Source organism: Triturus cristatus, chromosome 10 (assembly GCF_964204655.1).
Source record: "Triturus cristatus chromosome 10, aTriCri1.1, whole genome shotgun sequence".
NCBI lineage: Eukaryota > Metazoa > Chordata > Amphibia > Caudata > Salamandridae > Triturus > Triturus cristatus.
The window spans coordinates 797732581-797759467 of record NC_140593.1 but is presented as its reverse complement, the minus strand read 5'-3'; the positions used below and the strand labels follow the sequence as shown (position 1 = coordinate 797759467).

At 45.9% G+C, this 26887-nt stretch overlaps 1 protein-coding gene across 2 annotated transcripts in view; it reads right to left on the bottom strand.

Moving 5' to 3' along the window:
• Positions 1 to 26887, bottom strand: part of LOC146790014 (cell death-inducing p53-target protein 1-like) — a 216950-nt gene that overhangs the window by 118982 nt on the left and 71081 nt on the right. For both annotated transcript variants that reach the window (XM_085628329.1, XM_085628330.1), the window contains exons 3-5: positions 26416 to 26466; positions 15954 to 15980; positions 15561 to 15810 (exon numbers count right to left, since the gene is read on the bottom strand). In XM_085628329.1, the coding sequence (XP_085484455.1) occupies positions 15561 to 15810; positions 15954 to 15980; positions 26416 to 26466 (328 nt within the window). The remainder of the gene's footprint in view (positions 1 to 15560; positions 15811 to 15953; positions 15981 to 26415; positions 26467 to 26887) is intronic.

Below are 26887 nucleotides of genomic sequence, written 5' to 3'. Positions count from 1 at the left end.
AAAGAGGCAAGAGAGGTTCAGAAAATGGGAAGAAGGGTGCAGAAAGAAGCATGAGAGGTGTAGAAAGAAGCAAGAGGGGTGCCGAAAGAGGAAGAGAAATGGAGATAGAAGCAACAGAGGTGCAGAAAGAGGCAAGAGGAGGGCATAAAGAGGAAAGAGAAGTGCAGGAAGAGGCAAGAGAAGTGCAAAAAGTGGCAAGAGAAGTGCTGAAAGAAGCAACAGAGGTGTAGAAAGAAGCAAGAAAAGTCCAGAAAAAAGCAAGAGAGGTGCAGAAAGAGGCAAGAGAGGTTCAGAAAATGGGAAGAAAGATGCAGAAAGAAGCAAGAGAGGTACAGAAAGAGGCAAGAGAAGTGCAGAAAGAGGGAAGAGGGATGCAGAAAGAGACAAGAAGGGTACATAAAGAGGCAAGAGGGGTACAGAAAAAAGCAACGTAGGTGCAGAAAGAGGCAAGAGAGGTACAGAAACATGCAAGAGAAGTACAGAAATAAGCAAGAGATGTGCTACAACAGGCAAGAGGAGTACAGAAGGAGGCAAGAGAAGCAATGAAAGAGACAAGAGAGTTGCAGGAAGATGGAAGAGGGGTACAGAAAGATACAAGAGTAGTGCAGAAAGAAGCAAGAAAAGTGCAGAAAGAAGCAACAGAGGTGCAGAAAGAGGGAAGAGACGTTCAGAAAGAGGCAAGAAGAGTGTAGAAAGAAGCAAGTGAGGTGCAGAAAGAGGAAGAGAGGTGCTGCAACAGGCAAGAGAAGTACAGAAGGATGCAATAGAAGTGCTGAAAGAAGCAACAGAGGTACAGAAAGAAGCAAGAGAAGTGATGAACGAGACAAGAGAGTTGCAGAAAGAAACAAGAGGTGCAGAAAAAAGCAGAGAAGTGCAGAAAGAGTCTAGTGAGGTGCAGAAAGAGGCAAGAGAACTGCAGAAAGAGACAAGAGATGTGCAGCAAGAGGGAAGAGGAGTGCAGAAAGAGGCAAGAGAAATGCAGAGAGAAGCAACAGAGATGTAGAAAGAGGCAAAAGGGGTTCAAAAGAGGCAAGAGAGGTCCAGAAAGATGGGAGACCAGTACAGAAAGAGGCAACAGACATGCAGAAAAAAACAAGAGAGCTGCAGATAGAAGCAAGAGAAGTGCAGAAAAAAGCAACAGTGGTGCAGAAAGAGGGAAGACACATGGAGAAAGAGGTAAGGGGGGTGCAGAAATAAGCAAGTTAGGTGGAGAAAGAAGCAATAGAGGTCCATAAAGATACAAGAGAAGTGCAGAAAGAAGCAATAGAGGTACAGAAAGAGGAAAGAGAAGTGCAGAAAGAGGCAAGAGAGGTTCAGAAAATGGGAAGAAGGGTGCAGAAAGAAGCAAGAGGGGTACAGAAAGAAGAAAGAGAAGTGCAGAAAGAGACAAGAGAGGTTCAGAAAATGGGAAGAAGGGTGCAGAAAGAAGCATGAGAGGTGTAGAAAAAAGCAAGAGGGGTGCGTAAAGAGGAAGAGCAATGGAGAAAGAAGCTACAGAGGTGCAGAAAGAGGCAAGAGGAGGGCATAAAGAGGAAAGAGAAGTGCAGAAAGAGGCAAGATAAGTGCAAAAAGTGGCAAGAGAAGTGATGAAAGAAGCCAGAGAGGTGTAGAAAGAAGCAAGAAAAGTCCAGAAAAAAGCAAGAGAGGTGCAGAAAGAGGCAAGAAAGGTTCAGAAAATGGGAAGAAGGGTGCAGAAAGAAGCATGAGAGGTGTAGAAAAAAGCAAGAGGGGTGCGTAAAGAGGAAGAGCAATGGAGAAAGAAGCTACAGAGGTGCAGAAAGAGGCAAGAGGAGGGCATAAAGAGGAAAGAGAAGTGCAGAAAGAGGCAAGATAAGTGCAAAAACTGGCAAGAGGAGTGATGAAAGAAGCCAGAGAGGTGTAGAAAGAAGCAAGAAAAGTCCAGAAAAAAGCAAGAGAGGTGCAGAAAGAGGCAAGAAAGGTTCAGAAAATGGGAAGAAAGATGCAGAAAGAGACAAGAATGGTACATAAAGAGGCAAGAGGGGTACAGAAAAAAGCAACATAGGTGCAGAAAGAGGCAAGAGAGGTACAGAAACATGCAAGAGAAGTATAGAAAGAGGCAAGAGGGGTGCTGAAAAAGACAAGAGGGGTACAGAAAGTAGCAAGAAAGGTACAGAAATAAGCAAGAGATGTGCTTTAACAGGCAAGAGAAGTACAGAAGGAGGCAAGAGAAGCGATGAAAGAGACAAGAGAGTTGCAGAAAGATGGAAGAGGGGTATAGAAAGATACAAGAGAAGTGCAGAAAGAAGCAAGAAAAGTGCAGAAAGAGGCAAGATAAGTGCAAAAAGTGGCAAGAGAAGTGATGAAAGAAGCCAGAGAGGTGTAGAAAGAAGCAAGAAAAGTCCAGAAAAAAGCAAGAGAGGTGCAGAAAGAGGCAAGAGAGGTTCAGAAAATGGGAAGAAAGATGCAGAAAGAAGCAAGAGAGGTACAGAAAGAGGCAAGAGAAGTGCAGAAAGAGGGAAGAGGGATGCAGAAAGAGACAAGAAGGGTACATAAAGAGGCAAGAGGGGTACAGAAAAAAGCAACATAGGTGCAGAAAGAGGCACAAGAGGTACAGAAACATGCAAGAGAAGTATAGAAAGAGGCAAGAGGGGTGCTGAAAAAGACAAGAGGGGTACAGAAACTAGCAAGAAAGGTACAGAAATAAGCAAGAGATGTGCTTTAACAGGCAAGAGAAGTACAGAAGGAGGCAAGAGAAGCGATGAAAGAGACAGAAAGATGGAAGAGGGGTATAGAAAGATACAAGAGAAGTGCAGAAAGAAGCAAGAAAAGTGCAGAAAGAAGCAACAGAGGTGCAGGAAGAGGGAAGAGACGTTCAGAAAGAGGCAAGAAGATTGTAGAAAGAAGCAAGTGAGGTGCAGAAAGAGGAAGAGAAATGCAGAAAGAAGCAACAGAGGTGCAGAAAGAGGCAAGGGAAGGGCACTAAGAGGCAAGAGCGGTACAGAAAGAGGCAAGAGAACTGCAGAAAGAGGGAAGAGAGGTGCAGAAAGAGGGGAGAGGGGTGCAGAAAAATATAACAGAAGTGCAGAAAGAAGCAAGAGGGGTACAGAAAATGGGAAAAAGGGTGCAGAAACAAGCAAGAGAGATGTAGAAAGAGTCAAGAGTTGTGCAGAAAGAGGCAACAGGGGTGCAGAAAGAAGCAAGAGAAGTGCAGAAAGAAGCAACAGAGGTGCCGATAGAGGCAAGAGGGGTTCAAAAGAGGCAAGAGAGGTACAGAAAGAGGCAAGAGAACTACAGAAAGAGGCAAGAGAACTACAGAAAGAGGCAAGAGAGGTGCAAAAAGATGGAAGAGGGGTACATAAAGATGCAAGAGAAGTGCAGAAAGAAGCAAGAAAAGTGCAGAAAGAAGCAACAGAGGTGCAGAAAGAGGGAAGAGATGTTCAGAAAGAGGCAAGAAAAGTATAGAAGAAGCAAGTGAGGTGCAGAAAGAGGCAAGAGAGGTAGAGAAAGAGGCAAGAGAACTGAAGAAAGAGGCAAGAGAGGTGCAGAGAGACTGAAGAGAGGTGCGGAAAGATGCAAGAGAAATGCATAAAGAAGCAAGAGAGGTGCAGAAAGAGGCAAAAGAAGTGCAGAAAGAGGCAAGAGAGGTTCAGAAAATGGGAAGAAGGGTGCAGAAAGAAGCAAGAGAGGTGTAGAAAGAAGCAAGAGTGGTGCAGAAAGAGGCAAGAGGTGCAGAAAGAGGAGAGACAGGTATAGAAATAGGCAACAGGGGTGGAAAAAGAAGCAAAAGGGGTGCAGAAAGAGGAAGAGATATGCAGAAAGAAGCACCAGGGGTGCAGAAAGAGGCAAGGGAAGGGCACTAAGAGCCAAGAGCAGTGCAAAAAGAGGCAAGAGAGGTGCAGAAAGAGGGAAGAGTAGGGCAGAAAGAGGCAGGAGAGGTGCAGAAACAGGCAAGAGTATTACAGAAAGAGGGAAGTAGAAAGAGGCAGGAGGGGTGCAGAAAGAAGAAAGTGAGGTAAAGAAAGAAGCAAGAGAAGTGCAGGAAGAAGTAACAGAGGTACAGAAGGAGGCAAGAAAACTGCAGAAAGAGGGAAGAGTGTTGCAGAAACAGGCAAAAAAGGTGCAGAATAAGGGAACAGGGTGCAGCAAGAGGCAAGAGAGGTGCAGAAAGAGAGAAGAAGGGTGCAGAAAGAGGCAAGAGGGATACAGAAATTTGCAAGAGAGGTACAGAAAGAAGCAAGAGCAGTGCAGAAAGAACCAACAGAGGTGCAGAAAGAGGCAAGAGGGGTATAGAAAGAGGCAAGAGCGGTGCAGAAAGACAGAACAGGGTTGCTGTAAGAGGCAATAGCGGTGTAGAAAGAAGCAAGAGAAGTGCAGGAGGAGGCAAGTGAGGTGCAGGAAGATGCAAGAGAGGTGTAGAAAGAAGAAAGAGGGGTGCAGAAAGAAGGAAGAGAGGTGAAGAGGGAAGAGGGGTACAGAAAGAGGCAAGAGTGGTACAGAAAGAAGCACTAGAAGTACAGAAAGAAGCAATAGGGGTGCAGAAATAGGCTAGATGGGTGAAGAAAGTGTCAAAAGAAGTGCAGAAAGAAGCAACAGAAATGCAGAAAGAGGCAAGAGAAGTACAGAAAGAGGCAAGAGAAGTACAGAAAAAGGGAAGATGAGTGTAGACACATGCAGGAGAGGTGCAGAAAAAGGGAACAGGGGTGCAGAAAGAGGCAAGAGAGGTGCAGAAAGAGGGAAGTTGTGTTCACAAAAAGAGAAGTGGGGTGCACAAAAAAAGAAGTGGGGTACAGAAAGAGGCAAGAGGGGTACATAAAAAGCAACCAAGGTGCAGAAAGAGGCAAGAGAGGTACAGAAACAGGCAAGAGAATTTCAGAAAATGGGAAGAAGGGTGCAGAAAGAAGCAAGAGAGGTATAGTAAGAGGGAAAAGGGGTGCAGAAAAAAGCAACATGGGTGCAGAAAGAGGCAGGAGAGGTACAGAAACAGGCAAGAGAAGTACAGAAAGGGGGAAGAGGGGTGTAGAAAAAACAAGAGGGGTGCAGAAAGAAGCAAGAGAGGTGCAGAAAGAAGCAAGAGAGGTGCTGCAACAGGCAAGAGAAGTACAGAATGAGGCAAGAGAAATGCTGAAAGAAGCAACAGAGGCGCAGAAAGAAGCAAGAGAAGTGATGAACAAGACAAGAGAGTTGCAGAAAGAAACAAGAGGTGCAGAAAAAAGCAGAGAAGTGCAGAAAGAGTCTAGTGAGGTGCAGAAAGAGGCAAGAGAACTGCAGAAAGAGACAAGAGATGTGCAGCAAGAGGGAAGAGGAGTGCAGAAAGAGTCAAGAGAAATGCAGAAAGAAGCAACAGAGATTCAGAAAGAGGCAAAAGGGGTTCAAAAGAGGCAAGCGAGGTCCAGAAAGAGGGGAGACCAGTACAGAAAGAGGCAACAGACATGCAGAAAAAAGCAAGAAAGCTGCAGAAAGAAGCAAGAGAAGTGCAGAAAAAAGCAACAGTGGTGCAGAAAGAGGGAAGACACATGGAGAAAGAGGTAAGAGGGGTGCAGAAATAAGCAAGTTAGGTGGAGAAAGAAGCAAGAGAGGTCCATAAAGATACAAGAGAAGTGCAGAAAGAAGCAATAGAGGTACAGAAAGAGGAAAGAGAAGTGCAGAAAGAGGCAAGAGAGGTTCAGAAAATGGGAAGAAGGGTGCAGAAAGAAGCATGAGAGGTGTAGAAAGAAGCAAGAGGGGTGCCAAAAGAGGAAGAGAAATGGAGAAAGAAGCAACAGAGGTGCAGAAAGAGGCAAGAGGAGGGCATAAAGAGGAAAGAGAAGTGCAGAAAGAGGCAAGAGAAGTGCAAAAAGTGGCAAGAGAAGTGCTGAAAGAAGCAACAGAGGTGTAGAAAGAAGCAAGAAAAGTCCAGAAAAAAGCAAGAGAGGTGCAGAAAGAGGCAAGAGAGGTTCAGAAAATGGGAAGAAAGATGCAGAAAGAAGCAAGAGAGGTACAGAAAGAGGCCAGAGAAGTGCACAAAGAGGGAAGAGGGATGCAGAAAGAGACAAGAAGGGTACATAAAGGGGCAAGAGGGCTGCAGAAAAAAGCAACAAAGGTGCAGAAAGAGGCAAGAGAGGTACAGAAAGAGGCAAGAGAAGTACAGAAATAGGCAAGAGGGGTGCTGAAAAAGACAAGAGGGGTGCAGAAAGTAGCAAGAAAGGTGCAGAAAGAAGCAAGAGATGTGCTACAACAGGCAAGAAAAGTACAGAAGGAGGCAAGAGAAGTGATGAAAGAGACAAGAGAGTTGCAGAAAGAAGCGAGAGGTACAGAAAAAAGCTGAGAAGTACAGAAAGAGGCAAGTGAGATGCATAAAGAGGCAACAGAACTGCAGAAAGAGGCAAGAGAGGTACAGCAAGAGGGAAGAAGAGTGTAGAAAGAGGTAAGAGAAGTGCAGATAAGAAGCAGCAGAGGTGCAAAAAGAGGCAAAAGGGGTTAAAAAAGGCAAGAGATGTGCAAAAAGAGGGAGACCAAAACAGAAAGAAGCAAGAGAGGTGCAGAAAGAAGCAACAGAGGTGCATAAAGATGGAAGAGACGTGCAGAAAGAGGCAAGAGGGATGCAGAGAGAAGCAAGTGAGGTGCATAAAGAGGCAAGAGCGGTGCAGAAAGAGGTAAGAGAAGTGCAAAAAGAGGCAAAAGAAGTGCTGAAAGAACCAACAGAGGTGTAGAAAGACGCAAGAGAAGTGCAGAAAGAGGCAAATGAGGTGCAGAAAGAGGCAAGAGAGATACAGAAAGAGGCAAGAGAACTGCAGAAAGAGAGAAGAGAGGAGCAGAAAGAGGGGAGAGGGGTGCAGAAAGATGTAAGAGAAGTGCACAAAGAAGCAAGAGGGGTGCAGAAAGAGGCAAGAGGAGTAGAGAAAGTAGCAAGAGAGGTTCAGAAAATGAGAAAAAGGATGCAGAAAGAAGCATAAGAGGTGCAGAAAGAAGCAAGAGAAGTGTAGAAAGAAGCAACAGAGGTGCAGAAAGAGGGAAGAGACGTGCAGAAAGAGGCAAGAGAGGTGCAGAAAGAAGCATATGAGGTGCAGAAAGAGGCAAGAGAGGTGCATAAAGAGGCAGGAGCGGTGCAAAAAGAGGTAAGAGAATTGCAAAGAGAGGCAAGAGAAGTGCTGAAAGAACCAACAGAGGTGTAGAAAGATACAAGAAAAGTGCAGAATGAGGCAAATGAGGTGGAGAAAGAGGCAATAGAGATACAGAAAGAGGCAAGAGAACTGCAGAAAGAGGCAAGAGAGGTGCAGAAAGAGGGAAGCAGAAAAATGCAACAGAAGTGCAGAAAGAAGCAAGAGGGGTACAGAAAAAGGCAAGAGAAGCGTAGAAAGAGGTAAGCGAGGTTCAGAAAATGGGAAAAAGGGTACAGAAACAAGCAAGAGAGGTGAAGAAAGAGGCAAGAGTTGCGCAGAAAGAGGCACCAGGGGTGCAGAAAGAAGCAAGAGGGGTACAGAAAGAGGACGAGAAATGGAGTAAGAAGCAACAGAGGTACAGAAAGAGGCAAGAGTATTTCAGAAAGAGGGAAGAGGGAAGCAGAAAGAGGCAGGAGGGGTGCAGAAAAAAGAAACAGAGGTAAAGAAAAAAGCAAGAGAAGTGTAGAAAGAAGTAACAGAGGTGCAGAAGGAGGCAAGAAAACTACAGAAAGTGTGAAGAGTGTTGCAGAAACAGGCAAACGAGGTACAGAAGGAGGGAACAGGGGTGCAGAAAGAGGCAAGAGAGGTGCAGAAAGAGAGAAGAAGGGTTCAAAAAGAGGCAAGAGGACACAGAAATTTGCAAGAGAGGTACAGAAAGAAGCAAGAGCAGTGCAGAAAGAACCAACAGACGTGCAGAAAGAGGCAAGAGGGATGCAAAAAGAGGCAAGAGAAGTGCAGAAAAAGGCAAGAGAGGTGCAGAAAGAGGCTAGAGAGGTGCACAAAGAGGGAAGAAGTACAGAAAGAGAAAAGAGGGGTGGCGAAAGAAGCAACAGAGGTGCAGAAAGAGGCAAGAGTGGTTCAGAAAGAGGCAAGAGAAGTGCAGAAAGATGCAACAGAGGTGCAGAAAGAGGCAAGAGAGGTGCAGAAACAGGGAAGAGAGGTGAAGAAAGATGGATCAGGGGTACTGAAAGAGGCTACAGAGGTGTAGAAAGAAGCAAGAGAATTGCAGAAAGAAGCAACAGAGGTGCAGAAAGAGGCAAGAGGAGCTCAAAAGAGGCAAGAGAGGTGCAGACAGAAGCAAGTGAGGTATAGAAAGAGGCAAGAGAGGTACATAAAGAGGCAAGAGAACTGCAGAAAGAGGCAAGGGAGGTACAGAAAGAAGGAAGAGGGGTATAGAAATATGCAAGAAAGGTGCAGAAAGAAGCAAGAAAAGTGCAGGAAGAAGCAACAGAGGTGCAGAAAGAGGGAAGAGACGTTCAAAAAGAGGCAAGAGGAGTGTAGAAAGAAACAAGCGAGGTGCAGAAAGAGGCAAGGGAGATACAGAAAGTGGCAAGAGAGGTGCAGAAAGAAGGAAGAGGGGTACAGAAATATGCAAGAGAAGTGCAGAAAGAAGAAAGAAAAGTGCGGAAGAAGCAAGAGAGGTGCAGAAAGAGGGAAGAGACGTTCCGAAAGAGGCAAGAGGATTGTAGAAAGAGGCAAGAGAGGTGCAGAAAGACTGAAGAGCGGTGCAGAGAGATGAAAGGGAAATGCATAAAGAAGCAAGAGAGGTTCAGAAAATGGGAAGAAGGGTGCAGAAAGAAGCAAGAGAGGTGTAGAAAGAAGCAAAAGTGGCACAGAAAGAAGCAAGAGGTGCAGAAAGAGGGGAGACAAGTACAGAAAGAGGCAACAGGGGCACAGAAAGAAGCAAGAGGGGTACAGGAAGAGGAAAAGAAATGCAGAAAGGAGCAACAGAGGTGCAGAAAGAGGCAAGAGAGGTGAAGGAAGAGGGATGCAGAAAGAGGCAAGAGGGGTGCAGAAAGAAGAAAGAGAGGTACAGAAAGAAGCAAAAGAAGTGCAGAAAGAAGCAACAGATGTGCAGAAGGAGGCAAGAGAACTGCAGAAAGCAGGAAGAGAGTTGCAGATAGAGGCAAGAGGGATGCAGAATTTGCAAGAGAGGTACATAAAGAGGCAAGAGAGGTGCACAAAGAGGGAAGAAGTACAGAAAGAGGAAAGAGGGTGGAGAAAGAAGCAAGAGAGGTACAAAAAGAAGCAAGGGAAGTGCAGAATGAAGCAATAGATGTGCAGAAAGAAGCAAGAAGGGTACAGATAGAGGCAAGAGAAATGCAGAAAGATGCCACACAGGTGCAGAAAGAGGCAAGAGAGGTGCAGAGTGGTGCAGAAAGAGAGAACAGGGTTGCTGAAATAGGCAACAGAGGTGTAGAAAGAAGCAAGAGAAGTGCAGGAAGAGGCAAGTGAGGTGCAGGAAGATGCAAGAGAGGTGCAGAAAGAGGCAAGAGAACTGCAGAAAGAAGCAAGATAATTGCAGAAAGAAGCAACAGAGGTGCAGAAAGAGGCAAGAGGGGTGCAGAGAAAGGCAAAAGGGGTGCTGAAAGAAGCAAGAGAACTGCAGAAAGAGGCAAGAGAGGTGCAGAAAGAGCAAAGAGGGGTGCAGAAAGATGCAAGAGAAGTGCAGAAAGAAGCAACAGAGGTGCAGAAAGAGGCAAGAGAGGTGCAAAAGAAAGCAGCAAGAGATGTGCAGAAAGAAGAAGGGGGTTTATTATCAAGGACGGCGTTAAATCTATCGCCGGTTTAGCGGCAGAAAACTGCTGCTAAAACGGCGACAATGGGCTTGATAATATGCCCTGGAGAATTCCAATAGAAGCCCATGTTCACACCAGAACATGGACTTCTATTGGAATTCACAAGGGCATATTCTCAAGCCCATTATCGCTGCTTTAGCAGCAGTTTTCTGCCGCTAAAGCCGCGATAATGTTTAACTCTGTCCTTGATGATATGCCCCAAAGAGAGGTGTAGAAAGAAGGGATGTGCAGAAAGCGGAAGAGATTACAGAAAGAGGCAAGAGAAGTGCGGAAAAGGAAGAATGGTGCAGAAAGAAGCAAGGGAAATGCAGAAAGAGGCAAGAGAGGCGCAGAAAGAAGCAAGAATGGTTTGAGCACCATTATTATCAATTTAACACCCACATTTAGCAATCAGTAACAGGTGACCATTCCAGGTTTGCAAAGGGCCTTCCACCATTCTGTAACACTTGCCACTGCATTTTTTGGTAATGTTTTAGCTGTTTGAGCTAGAAACAAGGTTTATTTAGTTCAAATCTGCAGATTATACAGCAGATGATGGATTATGTGGCAAATGCTGAAAATGTATAACTTTGCAAAAATAGGTGCAATCGAACAGTCGCATAATTCCAGTGGCCCTACCCACACATCTAACTAGGTTCAGAAGTGCTCCTCAGTGGTTCCTTCTTTTTGTTGTCAAATTGAGTTTATAGTTTAGCTTCTATGGAAACGAGGAAGACTAAACCTAAGGTTAACACTCCACAGCACAGACTACCACCCCACATAATTATTTTCCATAACACATAATCCCACTCTACATAATTCCTATACACTAAGTACCACAAACTTTCTATCCACATAATTTCACTGCACAACATACCATATAATTCCACTACAAACAACATACATCCACTTCACTCCAAAAAACATTAGTAAAAATTGGTACATTTATAACGCCAATAGCTCTAATTCTTGCAAATGCGACACCTATTACATTGTAAATGCTTTTTTAACTAGTAGTCACATTTACAGAGTGGTGGAGAAAGGGGGCTGGGCCTCCGACTAGTGCTCAGGAATTCCACTGCGTAGGACACAGGAGGTACCAGGAGGGCTTCTTGGCCCCCAAAGTCCCTCAGGAGTTAAATGGAATTCATCCCCCTACCAGTAGTGTGCCAGGAGGCATGTTTGCAGAGTGGTGGAGAAAGGGGGCATGCCTCTGACATCTTCTCAGCAATCCTGTTGTGTGGAACTTACTAGAGGTAACAGAAAGGATAGTTCCCCCCAAGGACATCCTTGGGGGCCAACTACCGCTCCTATTATTTACAGTAAGTCCCACACAGCAGGATTGCTAAGTTCTCATAGCAGGCCATGCCCACCACTCTGCAAACACACTCCCTGGCGTGCTCTTGGATGGGGATTGAAGTCCCCGTCACTACTGGGGGTCCTTAGGGGTTAACTAGGCTACTTGTTACCTCTAGTAAGTCTCACGCAGTGGGATTGCTGAGAGTTGGACACAGGCCACGCCCCCTTTCTCCACCACTCTGCAAATGCGCTTCCTGGCATTCTCTTGGTTGTGGGATGAAGTCCCATTGCCTCCTGAGTGTCCCTGGGTTCCAACTAACCCTTCTGTTACCTCAAATAAGCCCCACACAGCTGGATTGCTGAGAGTGGTCAGAGGCCACACCCCCTTTTTACACCACTCTGCAAACCCGCCTCATGGCAGACTGCTGCCTGGGGCATGAAGTTTGTTTTAGTCCTGAAGTCCTCAGGACACAAGGGGACCTCATCGCTCCACTAGAAGTGCACCAAAAGGCGCAGAACGTTGAAAACAAGGGCATGGCCTCGGACCACCTCTCAGCAATCCCACTGTGTTGAGCTTACTGGAATTACCTGGTGGGCTAGTTGGCCCCTAGGGATCCTTAGGATTGAAGGGGACTTAATCTCCCAACCCAGAATGCACCGGGAGGTGGATTTGCAGAGAGGTGCAGAGAGGGGGCAGGGCCTCCGGCGAGTTGCCGGTTTCTTTTTTTATTTTTATTTTAAGAAGGTGGGCTGTGTGGCCCCCCTTCCCTTAACCCTTTTGGGCCCCGGGGACGCCGTCCCCAGAGGCCTGATCCATTTAATTTTTTTTATATATTTGAAAAGGAAGAGGGGTGCGCAGCCCCCCTTCCAAGGCGGATTTCAGCCCCTGGGGCCAGCAAAAATTGTTTTTTATAGAAGGGTGGCTACATGGCCCCCCTTCCCTAGGCCATTTTTGACCCCGGGGACCCCGTCCCCGGGGCTTGACCTCACGTCGGAAGCCACAGGGGGAGCCCTAATGCCCCTGCTGTCCCTGATGGCTCCCCGCCTCCTGCAGGAGCCTGCTTTGCTTTTGGGCAGAGGGAGCTGCAAACATGCAGCTCCCTTTGTCCAAAAGCAATTCTGCTTTGCCTTCATGGAAGCGAGAGCAGTTTTCCTGATCTCGCTTCCATGAATCAAAGCAGAGTTTGCTATGGCAGGGTGGAAGCAGGGCTCCCACCCTGCCATAGCAAACTGCAATGTCCTGGGAGTAGGCACCCCGGGACATTGCTATAGCCGGCCCTGGGGGCTAGCAGTCCCCAGGGCCATGGAAAGCTCCTGGAGGGGGGTCTTTCGGCCCCCCCTCCCAGCATGTTAAAACCCCAGGAAGGTGGTGATCCCCATTGCTAGGGGTCTGCAACGGACCCTCGTATTTGCATAATCAATGCCCCGGGAATTGGCAGTTCTCAAGCCAGTGTGGGGGAACGCAGGAGCCCCCCACACCTTTTATTTAACAAAAAAATCCCCAGAGAGGTGGCGGTCCATCGGGCTGCGGGGGTGGGCGTGAGGCCCCCTGCTTTTAAATATTGAATCCCCGGGAAGGTGGTGATCCCCAGGGCAGTGTGGGGCGGCAGGAGCCCCCGCACTATACATTTTTTTTAAAAATGCCCCGGGGAGGTGGTGGTCTTCAGGGCTGCGGGAGGCACGAGGCCGCCCTGCATTTAAATATGAAAGCCCTGGGGATGCGGTTGTCCCTGGGGCAGCGTGGGGGGGCGGTAGCACCCCATGTTTTTATTTAAAGAAAACCCCGGGGAGGTGGCGGTAACCGGGACTGCAGGGGGCCACCAGCCCCCGCATTTAAATGAGTATAGCCCTGGAGAGGTGGTGGTCCAAGGGCAGCGGGGGTCGGCGGCTCCAGCTACATAATTAAACATTGCCCCCGGGACCTGGCCCACCCGGTGGCTTAAAAAATGTTCTGCCGGATTTGCGACCCTACCTGAATCCCGACCAAAAATGAAAAAAAAAATGCTTTTTTTGGTCCTCTGGTTCTCTGTGGGACCCCTGAGCAGGCCTAGGGGTTCAGGGTGTTCCTACCCTGCCACCTTTTCTTGTGTTTTTTCCTTTTTTCTTGTGATTCGGTTCAACCAAGTCACAAGATGGCTGCCAACACTTCATGGTTTGAAGTGTTGGCAGCCAATTTAGAGTCAAGCTCATACTTGGGAGGGTTAGCGGATCCACCGCGGTAACCAGATATCCATATTTTTTTATATATGAATTTCTTAGGAACTACTGAATGGATTTACACCATTTAAAACAAAGAGTGCACTCTGGTCCAAGAGCTACCTTTTTGCCAAATTTGGTGTAATTCCATTCAGCAGTTTCGACTGTAGCTGCGACATATGTTTCCTATGGAAATTAACATGGAGAAAACGTGTTTTGGGACCCTTCTTTTTTCTCAGTCCCCGCTGGTCGAATCACCCCAAAACTTTCCAGACAGGAGCTGACCGAAGCGCCCCATTAGTTTTGAAATTTTCGCGAAGATTCGTCAACTGGCGCCAAACATATTGGCAAAAGAAAAATTGCTTTTTGAATAGAAACAAGGTCCTACCTATAACTACCTACTGGCCACATATATAATAGCTACTGGCAGTCGCCAGTAGGTAGTTATAGTTAGGACAGAGTTTCTAGCCATAGGAAGAGCGTTTTTTGATTTGCCAATAAATTTTCAAATCTAATGGATCAGTCACATCAGATGCTGTCTTGAAAATTTCGGAGTGATCCGTCAAGCGGGGGCATTAAAAAAGGGGGGGGGGGTCCCAAAACGCTTTTTCTCTTTGTTAATTTCCATTGAAAAATGTTGACGTGGCTATAGCCAGAAAGCACTCTTTTTTTTATATGGTGTAAATCCGTTGAGTAGTTCCTGAGAAATCTAAAGTGCAGCCCGCAGCACAAGCCACAATAGAAAATATAAATTTTCTAGCCGTTCTGAAGGTGGTCACATTATAATCATGGAAGCGGGACCGCCCACTCCTTGTCGGGTGGTCTCTTTCCGCTGCAGTGTTGGTCGGACATTGTAATAGAGCCCTTAGACTAAATCCTCAATGACGAAGCATACCTTTACATCGCAGCCCCTCAGCATCTCGGAACTGATGCATTGCTAGAGCTGGCCAACGCATCTTCAACACAAATCCTGGCCATGCTGATTGGATTTTTGTTGTTTTGGTCTTGTTTAACTTACTAAAAGAAGTTCTATTTTTCAAACTTGGTATGGGATCCTTTTTGTGTGGTGTTTTCACTTCAAAGGGGCTCATTACGAGGTCGGAGGGAAAGCCTCCACCCGACACCGACAAACTGTTCGGTTGGAGTCCCATTGTTCCCTATGGGAGCTTGTGTTCTGCCCGAAAACCGGCCGTAACACAGGCTCTCATGGGGAAATGGGTTGTTTGGTGAAAACCCTGCACCCTGTCACAGGCCCTTCACGGTTCCTGCCACCCAGTGCAGGGTTTTGCAGGAAGGTCACTTAGGCACCTCCTCGGCCATCGACCATAGGCCGCGGGCCTAGGTGGCTCTGCGAGGGGCCTCCAAAGTCACTTTCCGACAGCCTTTCCATGTCGGACAGGCGAACACCGAAAGACTGTTGGAAATCCACATCGTAATCCCGAGGACGGAAACGCCATCCATAGGGATGTACGATGCGATTCCGACTGACACGGATACTACGCTAGTCACTCAGAACAGATTCGGAATGACCTTGTGGGTTACGTTCCAATGTGAACATCATAATCGGGCGGTCGGAAAGTAATCCGACTGAGTTAGTCGGAAGGGCTTCGACGTGGCAAGGAGATTCCAACTGTTGGGAGGAGGCTTTCCGCCTGACATCGTAATATCCTTTTTCTGCGGTGTTTCCACTTAATTACTGTTTGAAGTCTTGCACAAATACTTTACACATTGTCTCTAAGTTAAGACTGACGGCTCTGTGCCAAGCTACCTGACCGATGAACACATGCTAATTTTGAGTTGGCTTTTTCCTCACCCTGACAAGGATTGTGGTTGCTACTTTTTTTTCCCCAGAGTTTTATATATTGCGTAATTGACCTGAATCGGGTGTCAAAGCGCTTTACATAGCACCAGTTTCATTACATGAGGACACATTCATTTTTGTTAGGCACGGGAGATTAAGTGATTTGCCCAGAATCACAGGATGTTCAGCGTCATTGCCGAGCCTCAAACCCAGTTCCCCAGATTCGAGGTCGACCGCCCTAGCTGTTAGGCCAACTCCTCTCCCCAGGGCTCACACCTCAGTCAACCAACAACCCAATTTCTTACACGATCATTGCAAAAACCCAAATGTTATAGCCATTTAATTGACATATCAGGTGAATGAATCTGCACAGATAGAAATGCACTAGATCTTTCTTCACAAAAATCTAATTTCGAATACTATTTAGCACAAAAGTATCATAAATATGCAGATAAAGGGTGATTTAATTTTGTGATCATTATTCAAAATGGGGGTACTGTGCTAACACCCTATCAAGAGAGATGCTAAGGTCATGCTTATTAGATTTCAGTGAATTATGCATATGATTTGTCTAATAAAAAGTGAGGTAACAGTAAATCTCTTTACCCAAAAAAAATCATCACGATGCATACGACCCAGGTCATAGTGCCAGCGGTGTAACTAATGCTGGTGACGATTGGTTGCTGACACGCAGAGCATGTGGTTCGCATTGGTATTTCTCTGTTCTGGTTTCCGATCATCACTGCGGGTCCACCAGGATTGTTGTACCCACGTTCTGGTTTGTCTGATGATTTATCTTGACCACTGTTGTTCCCCAGAATTACTGTTTGATTGACAGATGGTGGTTGCATGACCACTGTGTGAGCAAAGTGAAGTCAACGTTATTGCCAATCTTTATTGAAGAACTACTAGAAAGACAATGTGGTTAGCAGACATTTGCAATTTTGCTTTGGTGACAACATTATAGGAAGAGTCTACGGAGAGTCATCAGACACTTACCTGTTTGGTTTTGCCCTGCTGGAGCAACTGTGAAAAAGATGTAGAAGGGAAAAACGAAAATCATTAGCATCAGTCACATGATCCAATAGAAATAATAGCTACCTCCAGTGTATGTAAGTATCATACATTATCAAAAAGATTCCTGTGTCATCAAAATGCTGAAAAAGTACATTCTGTTATAAGGTAACAGTGGGAATGTATTTTAGTGCTAAGTTGGGCGGGAAGAAAGATCTTGGGAAATTTTACTAAACTTGGCAAACATTACACTGAAATCTAACTCTCACAAAGGCCCTCATTATGATGTCGGGTGGAAAGCTATCCGCAGCTTTGTTGGGACACAGCATACGGGCAGAACTACTGGAGCACCCCTGTGAGGCACTACAGCTCCCATCTTGCCCTGCGAGTGGCCGCGCATAAAACATCACTGCTGGCCTGTGGTGGGTGCAGCCGCAGCTTTGTTGGGACACAGCATACGGGCAGAACTACTGGAGTACCCCTGTGAGGCACTACAGCTCCCATCTCGTCCTGCGCGCGGCCGCGCATAAAACATCACTGACGGCCCACGCCTCCCGTCGGAGCCCGGAGGAGGCTGGGCTGGGCCCCCCTCGAACATCCTGCTCCTGACCTAAGGTACACTTTCCCTTATTCTTTTACTGATTATTTCTCATCATGGTGAGATGGAAGGTTGTTATGGAGAAAGTAGTGGGTGGCAAGGTAGCAACACTTGATGCGTTCCTGTCAGGAGCAGCGAGCGCTCTCTCTCACAAAATCGAACTGACAGAGAGATGCTTATCCATGGAACTACTTCTCCTTTCTAATAGGTCACCATTAGTGATCACCCATGAGAATGCTTCACATATTCCACTGACACAGTTGGTTTCATCTGATGACCGTCCGCCTGGCCAACGGGAGCTCTCACCCACCTCTGAATTGTCACCTATTTCTAACAGGAGGGAGATGGGGCTCACACCCCTCATTATCTCAGTAAATGATCCTCTAGCAAAGCGATGTAGGGGCCGTGGGGCCGCCAAACCAAAACTAACTAAAACTATCCGAGCAACTAAACCCAGAGCCGCGCGCGCCAAAACAGTTACACCAAATACACCAACATCACTGATGCCTCCGACTGCAAGTACAACTCCTCTAAAAACAGTTTTGGATGGCGCCTTTTGGGCAGAAGTAACAAAACTGATGACTACTTTACTTGATCCCATTATGCTCAAATTAACTAGGATTGAAGAGAGACTAGCTGGCTTAGAGTCCCAAATTTCATCCACCCCACCTTTAATGGGAAACCGAACTGCTGACTCTGCATCTTCGGGAAGGACAAGACCAAAACTCACCCCGTGCTGGCCAGGGCGCGACTGTTTTACCGCATCTGGGCATTCCGCTAAGTACACCTACACGTGGTGGACTGGCCCCCCTAGCTCACGGTTGACCCAATACACAATTGGAGGCTCATCCTCCATTGCTCTTGGATAAATGGGACACAGAACACCAGGACCCACACGGGCTGGGGTAACCAAGAATGGATTCTCATTCATTAGGAATCCAAGACTCTTCGGCAGGCATGAGGGACAATTACCCACATCAAGCTCTCCATCTCCCACTGGCAGCCTCACCCCTAGTGTTGGTATTGGCAAATGTTCCTCCTTTACGGGATAAGCAGCACAAATCCACCACACAGCTAATGGACAAATGTCTGCACTGGCTCACATATCATCTCTTGGACTGGGAAATGAGGAACTATCAGCTAGCTAATAAAATAATTATGGCTGGAGAGTGGGGTGGGTGGGCAACTTCACTAAATCTATTGCTGGAGATTGCGTGGTGATAAATTTCAATAAAGCACAAATCGCTACCTCTCTTCTTAGAAATCTCCATAGAACACCTCCTAGGAGTACGCAGATTATTCCTTTAGCACTGGATCATTTCTACAAACAGGGTTTGTTGGTAGGTATGGAACAGAGGGGTAGGATAAGATCAGGATAGCACACCCCGCGATATTTAGATCTCTCAAATATTGCCCCGGGGGTAGGACTATTCAATACATTTGCTCCCCTCAGATCTGGAAGCTTGTGATTGACCATCACCGTCCCCCTCCTATTGGTTTCTACACTAGCCAACTCTGACCCTGTTATGTAGGAGTCCTCCACACCCCACTTACCCAAGAGAATAGTGGACAGAAATAAAAACAGTCTAGCATCATGGAATGTGGCAGGAATTGCCTCGAAGGTAGGAAATGCCGAGTGGCAAGACCACTGGCAAATTATGGATATTATTTGTTTTCAAGAAACATGGGTCAAGGACCCAATTTTCTTTTTGATGTTCCATTCTATCCACACACCAGCAGTGCCCTCAGTATCAGGTAGAGCATAAGGGGGATCAATAACATTAAATTCCAATACCTTACCCTTACAAGTAAAGCAGATAGGCCTCCGGACAATTACTTCCAAATTCTCCAAATGGGGCCCACAAATGGTGGTTATTGGATCCTAATCAACTTTTATAATAATGAATTTGGGGGATATATGAAGCGAGTGGCAGATGACCTAAATATTGAACTACGATTACTTAATTTACGCACTCCTAAGGGAGCACTTAGCTTAATCTGGCTGGGGGATTTCAATACTCACCTGTGGAAGCATAATGAGGCTAGGGTGTTTGGGTTGGACGACTTGCATGGTAACACCCTCCCACATTTTACACAAAATGAATATGGTGATACCCTCAATAGATTACTATATATGAGGCACCTGAGCATAATTAATAGCTCCAAGACAGGTCAGATAGAGGAAACATTCAGGAGGAACAATTGCGAGTCTACGATTGACTTTATATTAGTCTCTTCTGCAATACGAGATAGAGTGGACCATTCATACAATCTATTTACAGGTTACAGTGATCACGCAGTTCTACTTATCCACCTAAGCCTCCCACAAAAAGTTAAAAGACATCATCAGGTAGAAGATAAAATTGTATTATCCAGGAAAATTGAAGTTCAATTAAAGTGTGCACAGGTCGTGAAGCAGAATCTGGTACCTGCAATATTAGCCCAAGTAAGGGGCGACATTCTATATTGCCTGGATGAGAAATCTTCCCATCCCCAGTCATTCAGTTTAGAACTTTACTAACAAAATTAAAAAACGCACTTACTCGACACAAGCCAGTAAGTGGCATACCATCTAGTCGTTGGTTTGATTCATCATACTCCCTAGCAGAGAGCTGTTGTCAGTGCCTTAAAAACCCAGCCCAGAATCCCAGTACTGATACGATCGCTCCGAAATTATTAAAAGCAGGCTAGAATTAAATGAGTAAAGGACATAAGGGAGAAGGCCCTTGGATGACCTCGAACAAGCTGCCAGCTCACGAAACAGTAAGGAGTTTTGGAAAGTCATAAATGCTCCATATTTTAAGATTCCAAAGATCTGTCCCCGGATACACATGTAGAGGAAGATGCGTGGATAGGGCATTTTGAAGATATTTTTGGACGACAATCCCTCCTGGAACACCCACAATATGACTTAGCACCCCCTTCCTGCAGAACCTCTACATTCTCGTTGCACAAAGTTTGAAAAGGGCTGGAAGCCTGAGTTCCAGGAAAAGCCCCGGAACGGATGGGGTCTCAATCGACCTCTTCCAGGCCAATTACGATATGTGGATACCCCTAATAACTAATGTTTTTAATAGCATAGCTGCAGAGGGCTCTCCCTCCATCCTGGAAACACAGTTTTATAGTTCCAATCTTCTAGAAGGGAGATAGGGGCAGTCCAAAGAGCTATAGGCCTATCTCCCTTCTAGACACAACTGCCAAACTCATGGGCCGGTTGCTACTAGCAAGGCTGGAGGAGTGGGGGGAAGAATGTAACATCTTAATGCAGGCGCAATATGGTTTCCAGAAAGGGAAGGGGACAGTGGACCAATATCTCAACCTCTCGCTCTGCATAGACAATTATACAAAGGCAAAAGGTGGGAAGTTATACATGGCCTTTATGGACTTGTCAGCAGCCTTCGACTGTGTGTCCCATCAGACGTAGCATATGATGGAGGGTATGGGGATTGACCTCCTTGATTATTTGTTTCATCCGTCAGCTATACACCAATGCCACTGCCTGTGTGCGGTATGGCCTAAATGGGGAATGCACGCACTCTTTTAAGATCGAGAAAGGAGTCAGGCAGGGCTGTGTCCTCGCCTCATTTCTCTTTTCCATCTACACAAACGGGGTGAAGGTGGCTCTGTCTGGCTCATCCTTAGACGTGCCTAAATTTGACAACATTCCCCTTCCAGTATTGGCTTACGCTGATGATGCAATCCTAATTGCTAGGACAGGGGTAGTCCTCCAAACCCTCATAACTTCATATGCCACATTCATGGCTTCACTAGACCTGTGAGTGAATGAAACCAAATCCTTCATCATTATAGCTGGAGCTGCCAGAGGGGCGAAATCCCCTCACTGACATCTGGCTTCAAAGAAAATTGAAGTGGTTGACTCTTTCGCATACCTGAGAGTTCTGTCCCACTATGAGAAACTGGGAGCCAGCCCTATGAACATGATCAAAAACATCTATCAAGCAAAAACAAAGGCGGCGGCAACTTACGGGGGGGGAGTCTAGGGAATGGCCCACATTGATCAATTGCAGAGAATTGAAGACATCTTTTTAAGTCCAGGGTCTTGCTACCACCCTCGTCTTCCAATTACATTTTACACCTTGAATGAGAGCTTCCCTCCCTGTCCAATTCCATTAGACAAGCGTCGATCTTGCTGTGGCTTTCGATTTGGCATAGATCGACTGTTAACTTAACACAACGCATAATTGGCAACTGCTTGAAGCTGGAGGGTCATAGTACGATTGGATGGCTCAGATATGTGGAGGCTGAACTAGATGCTATTGGGCAGGGAGAATTGTTTAGGGATCCTGTCTCCTGCAGCAAGGTCCCCAAACAGAAAATAATTGAGCTATATATGCAGAGGGCTAACTTTGTTCACAGGGAAAAGAACCAGCGCCAAAAAGTACTCACTGCATACGACCTCATCCTGCCTAGATCTGGGTAAGGTTACTCTTATCTCTCCCGCATCACCATAGCCCAGCACAGATTTATTCTGTTGCGCTTCTGTTTGAACTTCATTCCCCTGATGCTTGGGAAGTTCAAGCATGCAGACCTGAGCCTATGTCCTTGTGACAACTATTCCCCTCAGTCTGATTTACAACTGGTTTTGTTTTGTAAGTTTTATCAAACTGAAAGGAAAGCTTTTATTCTCCCAATTTTAAGGTGTCACAATTGTATGCAATGTAGGGTGGCATTGTACTTTTTAAAAACTCTTCCTAACCCCTTTGTCTGCTTTTCTGTCGCATCTTTCCTGTGGGCTTGCCTGAGAAAAAGAATGATGAGGGGTTTGCTGCCTTAAATTATTGTAAGCATGTCTACTAAGTGACGGGGCTTCAGGAGGTACCTAAAGTCAAATACGTTTTTAATTGTTTTAGTGTTTTAATACTATTTGTTTGCTTTGATGAAATTGTGCTTTTATGATCTGTTTGTAAATAGATCGAATAAAGATTTTAATGAATGAATGAGTGGAGTCCCAACAATCTCTGAGTGTGAGTGCAAGAGGTAAGCTGCTGATAACACTTTGAAATATACTTGATTGCAATTGTCATACTAGTGTAGGTTGACAAGCTGGTTGGCCATGGGATTCAATTTTTGTCTAGGCAGGTGTTAAATAATAAGTGGGGCAAAACAATCATGTAGGAGGCTTTGTGATTTTGGACACTTGTGATTTAGAGGGATCCATTTGAATCTACTGTTGTCTGTTGATTACGAAGGAGAAGAACTAGTCGAGGAATGTTCAAAGGAGGCACATGTAGGTAGAGAGCATTTCTAGTTTAACTTGGTGATCAATCAATCAAGGAATATTTATAAAGTGCACGGCTACCTCCGGCTAGGTGTCCCGATGCTAGCACAGCAGATTAAGGAGATTGAAGGCTCACACAGCCATTCCCTTTGCTTAGCAAGGTTTTTAGCACCTTTCTGAAATCCTGCTCTGATTTCAGCATACATAAGTGATGAGGTAGGGCATTCCAAAGTTTGGTGGTCCTAACCGTGAAAGACCTGCCTCCTGACTTATTTTAGAAAAGCGAGGGACATTAAGGTAATGCTGATGATTAGATCTTAATGCCCACTCCTGGCGGTACAGGCTAAGCCGCCGCCTTAGGTAGCCGGGGTAGAGGGCCTTTAATTCCATCCTTCTTGCTACCGGGAGCCAATGGAGCTGTTTAAGGTGGAGGGAAATGTCAGGTGCATAGGGACCTTGCGGATCAGCCCACCCACCGCATTCTGCACTGTGTGGAGCCTTTTGATCAGGTACCCAGGCATCCCCAGATAAAGACAGTTGGCATAGTCAAGGTAGGATGTCATCAGGGCATGAACAGTGATCCTGTGATCCTTCCGGCAGGAAGCCAAGGAATTTTTTGATAGATCACATTTTTCTGAAGCAAGCTGCAGAAATTTGCCAGACTTGTGCCAAGAGGGCCAGGTCCTTATCCCATCTGACCCCACGGTTTTTAACTAAGTACTTAGGGAAGGGTGGGGAGCCCAGCTCCCCAGTTCACCAAAGGCAAGGGGGGCGGGGGTGATGCTTGATTAAAGAATAAGACCTCAGTCTTATTGGCATTCAGTTTTAAGCAGTTTTCATTCATCCATCCTGCAATGTCTTTCAGGCAGTCCTTAAAAGAGTCAAGGGCTGCCGTAGAATGTTCTTTGAAGGAGAACACCAGCTGGGTTTCATCTGTGTAAGAGACCACCTTGATCCCTCTCCTAGAAATGAGGGCCACCAGTGGAGCCATGTAGATATTAAAGAGCAACAGGCTTAAGGCAGAGCCTTGGGGCACTCCACGTCTAAGTTGTTTAACTGATGAGGTGAAATGGCAGAGAAAAATTTGCTGGCTACGGCCTTTAAGATAAGAAGAAATCCACTCAAGTGTCACCCCCTGTCCTCCTATATGTTTTCGTCTTTCCAGCAAGATTGCATGCAACACTGTGTTATATGCTGCCGAAAGGTCTAATAACACTAGCATGGCTGATGAGCCACCATCCACTGACAGTCTGGTGGCCTGTAGAGCAGCAGCCCCGAAAAGGAGCAGGAGGGGGATATTTCAATACAAAAGAAAAGTCCTTTGATGTTGCTTATCCTTGTAGACAATTGCCAACCCACCCCCATACCTATCGCCACTCCTGTTGGCACACACTATAAGATAGCCTGAGGGAATCACCATGCCACTTCTGGGTTTGTTTCATCCCTTAAACAAGTCTCAGTGAGGAACACAGTATTCCAATCGTTATCCTCGAAGGATTGGTAGACATTGTATGCATGCTTAGTTAGAGATCTGAGGTTGATAATGCATGCTTTTATCTCACTAGGTCTGGAGGGCTGGAAAGTGACATGTGCTACCTCAGTTGCCTGAGAATCTGGCCTAGAGTTAAGTATAAAGACACAGGCAGGGCAACAAAACTCCATGGCCCCTCCCCCAACATTGGCAAGTGGCATGCCTGTACGTTTCCCTTCTTAGAGCCATCGACTCATTACGCCCTCATCTTTGAGTTCTTGCGCTATCTTTTTGGGCAGCATGGCTGGCGCTGGCCGCGATCCGAATGTGGATGGGCGCAAGCGGGCTTGCCCTTGGCATGCCTTTGGCGCACCAGTGGTGCACCCTCTGGGCACATCCACTGCACATCCGCGTCACCGTGGTCCAGTTATAGCAGCCAGGAGGGTGACTGAACTGCTAACCCCTTTCAAAATAGCGTCAGACTATGTCCGAATGGAGCAAATTAAAAATGGCGCTCCATACAAGATGTCTCCACATCAATGGGGCACCGCGATTGGGTCTGCCTCGGCAGGGGTAAGTTTAAAATTTGCAAATATGTCCTAAAGTGCGGAGTCAAGTAGGAACGATAGGTGCAATTAAAACTAGGCCTGGGCAAAAATTTCGTTCCGTTCGCGGAAATTGCGATATTTTGACATTTTTGCGTTCCGCGGAGAGCGCGAAAATGTCAAAAATTCCGGTTTCCGCAGCTTGGCGATAATTTGTTTCTTGCTCGCGCTGTAAAATGATACATTCTCGCGCGCGCGCGATCGCCTTACCTGAATCCCTGCGTTCGCCGACAAGTTTTCTTGATCCGGTCGCGTTCTCCATGAGATGTTGTATTGTTTTTAGCCATTTGCGCTGTCTCGCGACAGTTCGCGCCCGCAGTGACGTCATGCGTCGCGCGATCACGTCTTTCTTCTCGCGATCATGCACCGCGAGAACAACTCAAAACAAGATGGCCGCGCCCGCAAGCAGCCACATGGGTAAGTTGGCGACCCGCAACCATGCAGAAAATCGCGCGAACATGCCGGAAAAAAACTTCCGCATCTTCGCGATATTTCTGCTTGTTTGCGATAATTTAAAACATTCTCGCGATAATTTGCGAAGGTTAATTCCGCAAATTCCGCCCACCCCTAATTAAAACATTAAAAAATTTAAAACTAGGGCAGTCCCACATCCCTTATTGTGCACCCTGCAACACGCAGTAGTGCACACAGCAAGAATAACTTAGAACTCCACCCACTAGCACCAAAACAAGACTAACATTTTCAAGAGGGCTAGGAGGTGTATCTGTGTGTGTAGCAACATTTTGGTGAATATCCTCACATATGTGACTTTATTGTCACAGGTAGAAGTCATGGAAAATTGACTTGCAACCCTAAGGAGGTTTGTATACCTCTTAGATGCTGATGGTACAGAGCTACAACTCTCTTGAGGACCTTGCTGGGAAACGTGAAGTGGGTGAGGTAACAATAGGTTTAGGTGTGGTTTGTGTGTGCCTTTTTCACTATGGCGATGGGGGGATGATTTACCAGTTGTCGGGGCGGACGAGAATGTGCTGATGCGGAACGAGAATGTTATTTCAGGGAGGGAATGCAATGAAAGAAGAAGAGACTGGTTTGATGTGGAGGAGGATAAGATGTATTTGGTGTATGATGTGTTTGTGAGAGATTTCAGAATGGTGGTTAAGTTTTTGGTGAACTTGGCTGGAAGAGGTACCAGATGGGCATGCTGCATGGTAAAGTATTTGCAGGTTTGTATTGTGAGGGTTAGTACTGAAAAGTTGTTGTATTCATTTTGTTGATAAAAATAGATCAGTGTTAAATTACCTTTCAATGACGTGCGGATTACAAAGGTGGCAGAGTGGATTTATGCAGTCCTTGACTGTCATCAACATTGCTTTGCTTTTTTTTTAACTGATTTCATGTAGTCATTGGGCTTGGTTCAGTCGATGGCAAGGATCTTTGATGGCCAGGAAGTCTGGAGGTAGTTATTGTAGTACTGTCTGTTTCCAGTTTCCTGATGCACACAAGTTAACGTTGAGGTCTTGAGAATATCGGCAGGTTTGGGATCAGTTGTAATCTTACATTCATGTGAGGTATATTGCGACTGACATGGGGCATCAGTGTTTGCTGTCTTGCTGATCTCAGGGGCATAGAGTGTCTCAAATAGGGTGTAAGTAAGGGTAGTTTTGGACGACCTGACTGTGATGGACAATTTTGGACTGTCCATTTAGTGAAAATGTGTGAGTATGATGTGTAAGGACAGAAGAGAGATTGGGTGATTGAACAATTAAGATCCAAGTTGTTTCTGAGCATGGGAGTTGGTGTAGTGATGGGAGAGGTGAGGTTGATTGAAGAGGAAAGGTTCACACGGCAGTCTGTCGTGTTTATGGAGTTGTGAGTCATTTTCGTAGAAGTCCCTAGTGTAGGTGTTGCTAGTTCTTGAGTCGAGTGTGAAAGACAATACATTATAGACATTTTCCAAAAGTGCCAGCTAAGTATAGTGATTGAGAGTGGTTGCGGTACATTTGTGGATGATAGCAAAGATACCATTTGTTTTCTTTAGGTTTAGGTGGTGGGATTGCGGGATGTTGTAGGCATTTGGCTCAAGCTCATCAAAGATGATGGTCTACTTCATTCTAAAGTCTTGGTGATGACGATGGCATCTTGTTTACAGGCATTACAGAGATCAGCTGTATAATGTGCTGATTGTGTATTGATGGCCAAGTGAAATGTGAAGACAGATGGATTAGGTTGGACAGGGTGCTCTTGTGAACGTCGGTGTGTATACGTTTGTAGTGGTGATGGAGTGTGGGTGTGTGAATGTGTATGACTTGAGGAGACACTTAACTGCTTATCTCTGGTGTAAGGGATCTATCCCTTGTGCACGGTTGGTTAAAATGCATGTTGGGCACAAATGACTCCAATGCATGGCTTCAACTAGAATGCAAACCACAGTTTTTTTCAAAATATTAAAAAGCTACATTTTTCAACCTACTGTATTGTAAAGAGATCAAACCATATTCATATCCATATTCTTATCCATGTAATAAAATGATGCAATATTTTGAATCGCATTGTACAATTTTAACAGATACCTGGCACTTGTGGAGGATAGTATGGAGCAGGTTGTGGTGGGGGAGCATATCCTAAAGAGGGAAAAATAAATAAAATAATTAATCGAAGAGGGATTTATTTATGCGGTTTTGTATATGAGTTTTATTTGTAAATCACAATGTGCCACACGAGGCATACAATGAGCTCAATATTATCCTTAGTACCCCAATCATCTTTAATGTTGAATAGAATTAGACTCACAAGAAACATCTCCAGATTACATTATCTTCAGCTTGCAATGCAGGTTCACAATCTGTAAAAAGCTGCAGTCGCTCACTTTGATCTCTGAGTATTGGGGTAACCAATGGGAGTTGGTGTAGTGATGGGAGAGGTGAGGCTGATTGAGTAGGAAAGGTCCACACAGGAGTCTGTCACGTCTCTAGTGTTGTGAGTCATTTAGCCAGAAGTCCTTAGTGTGAGCATCACTTTTTATCTCAGATTTTTTCATCTGGG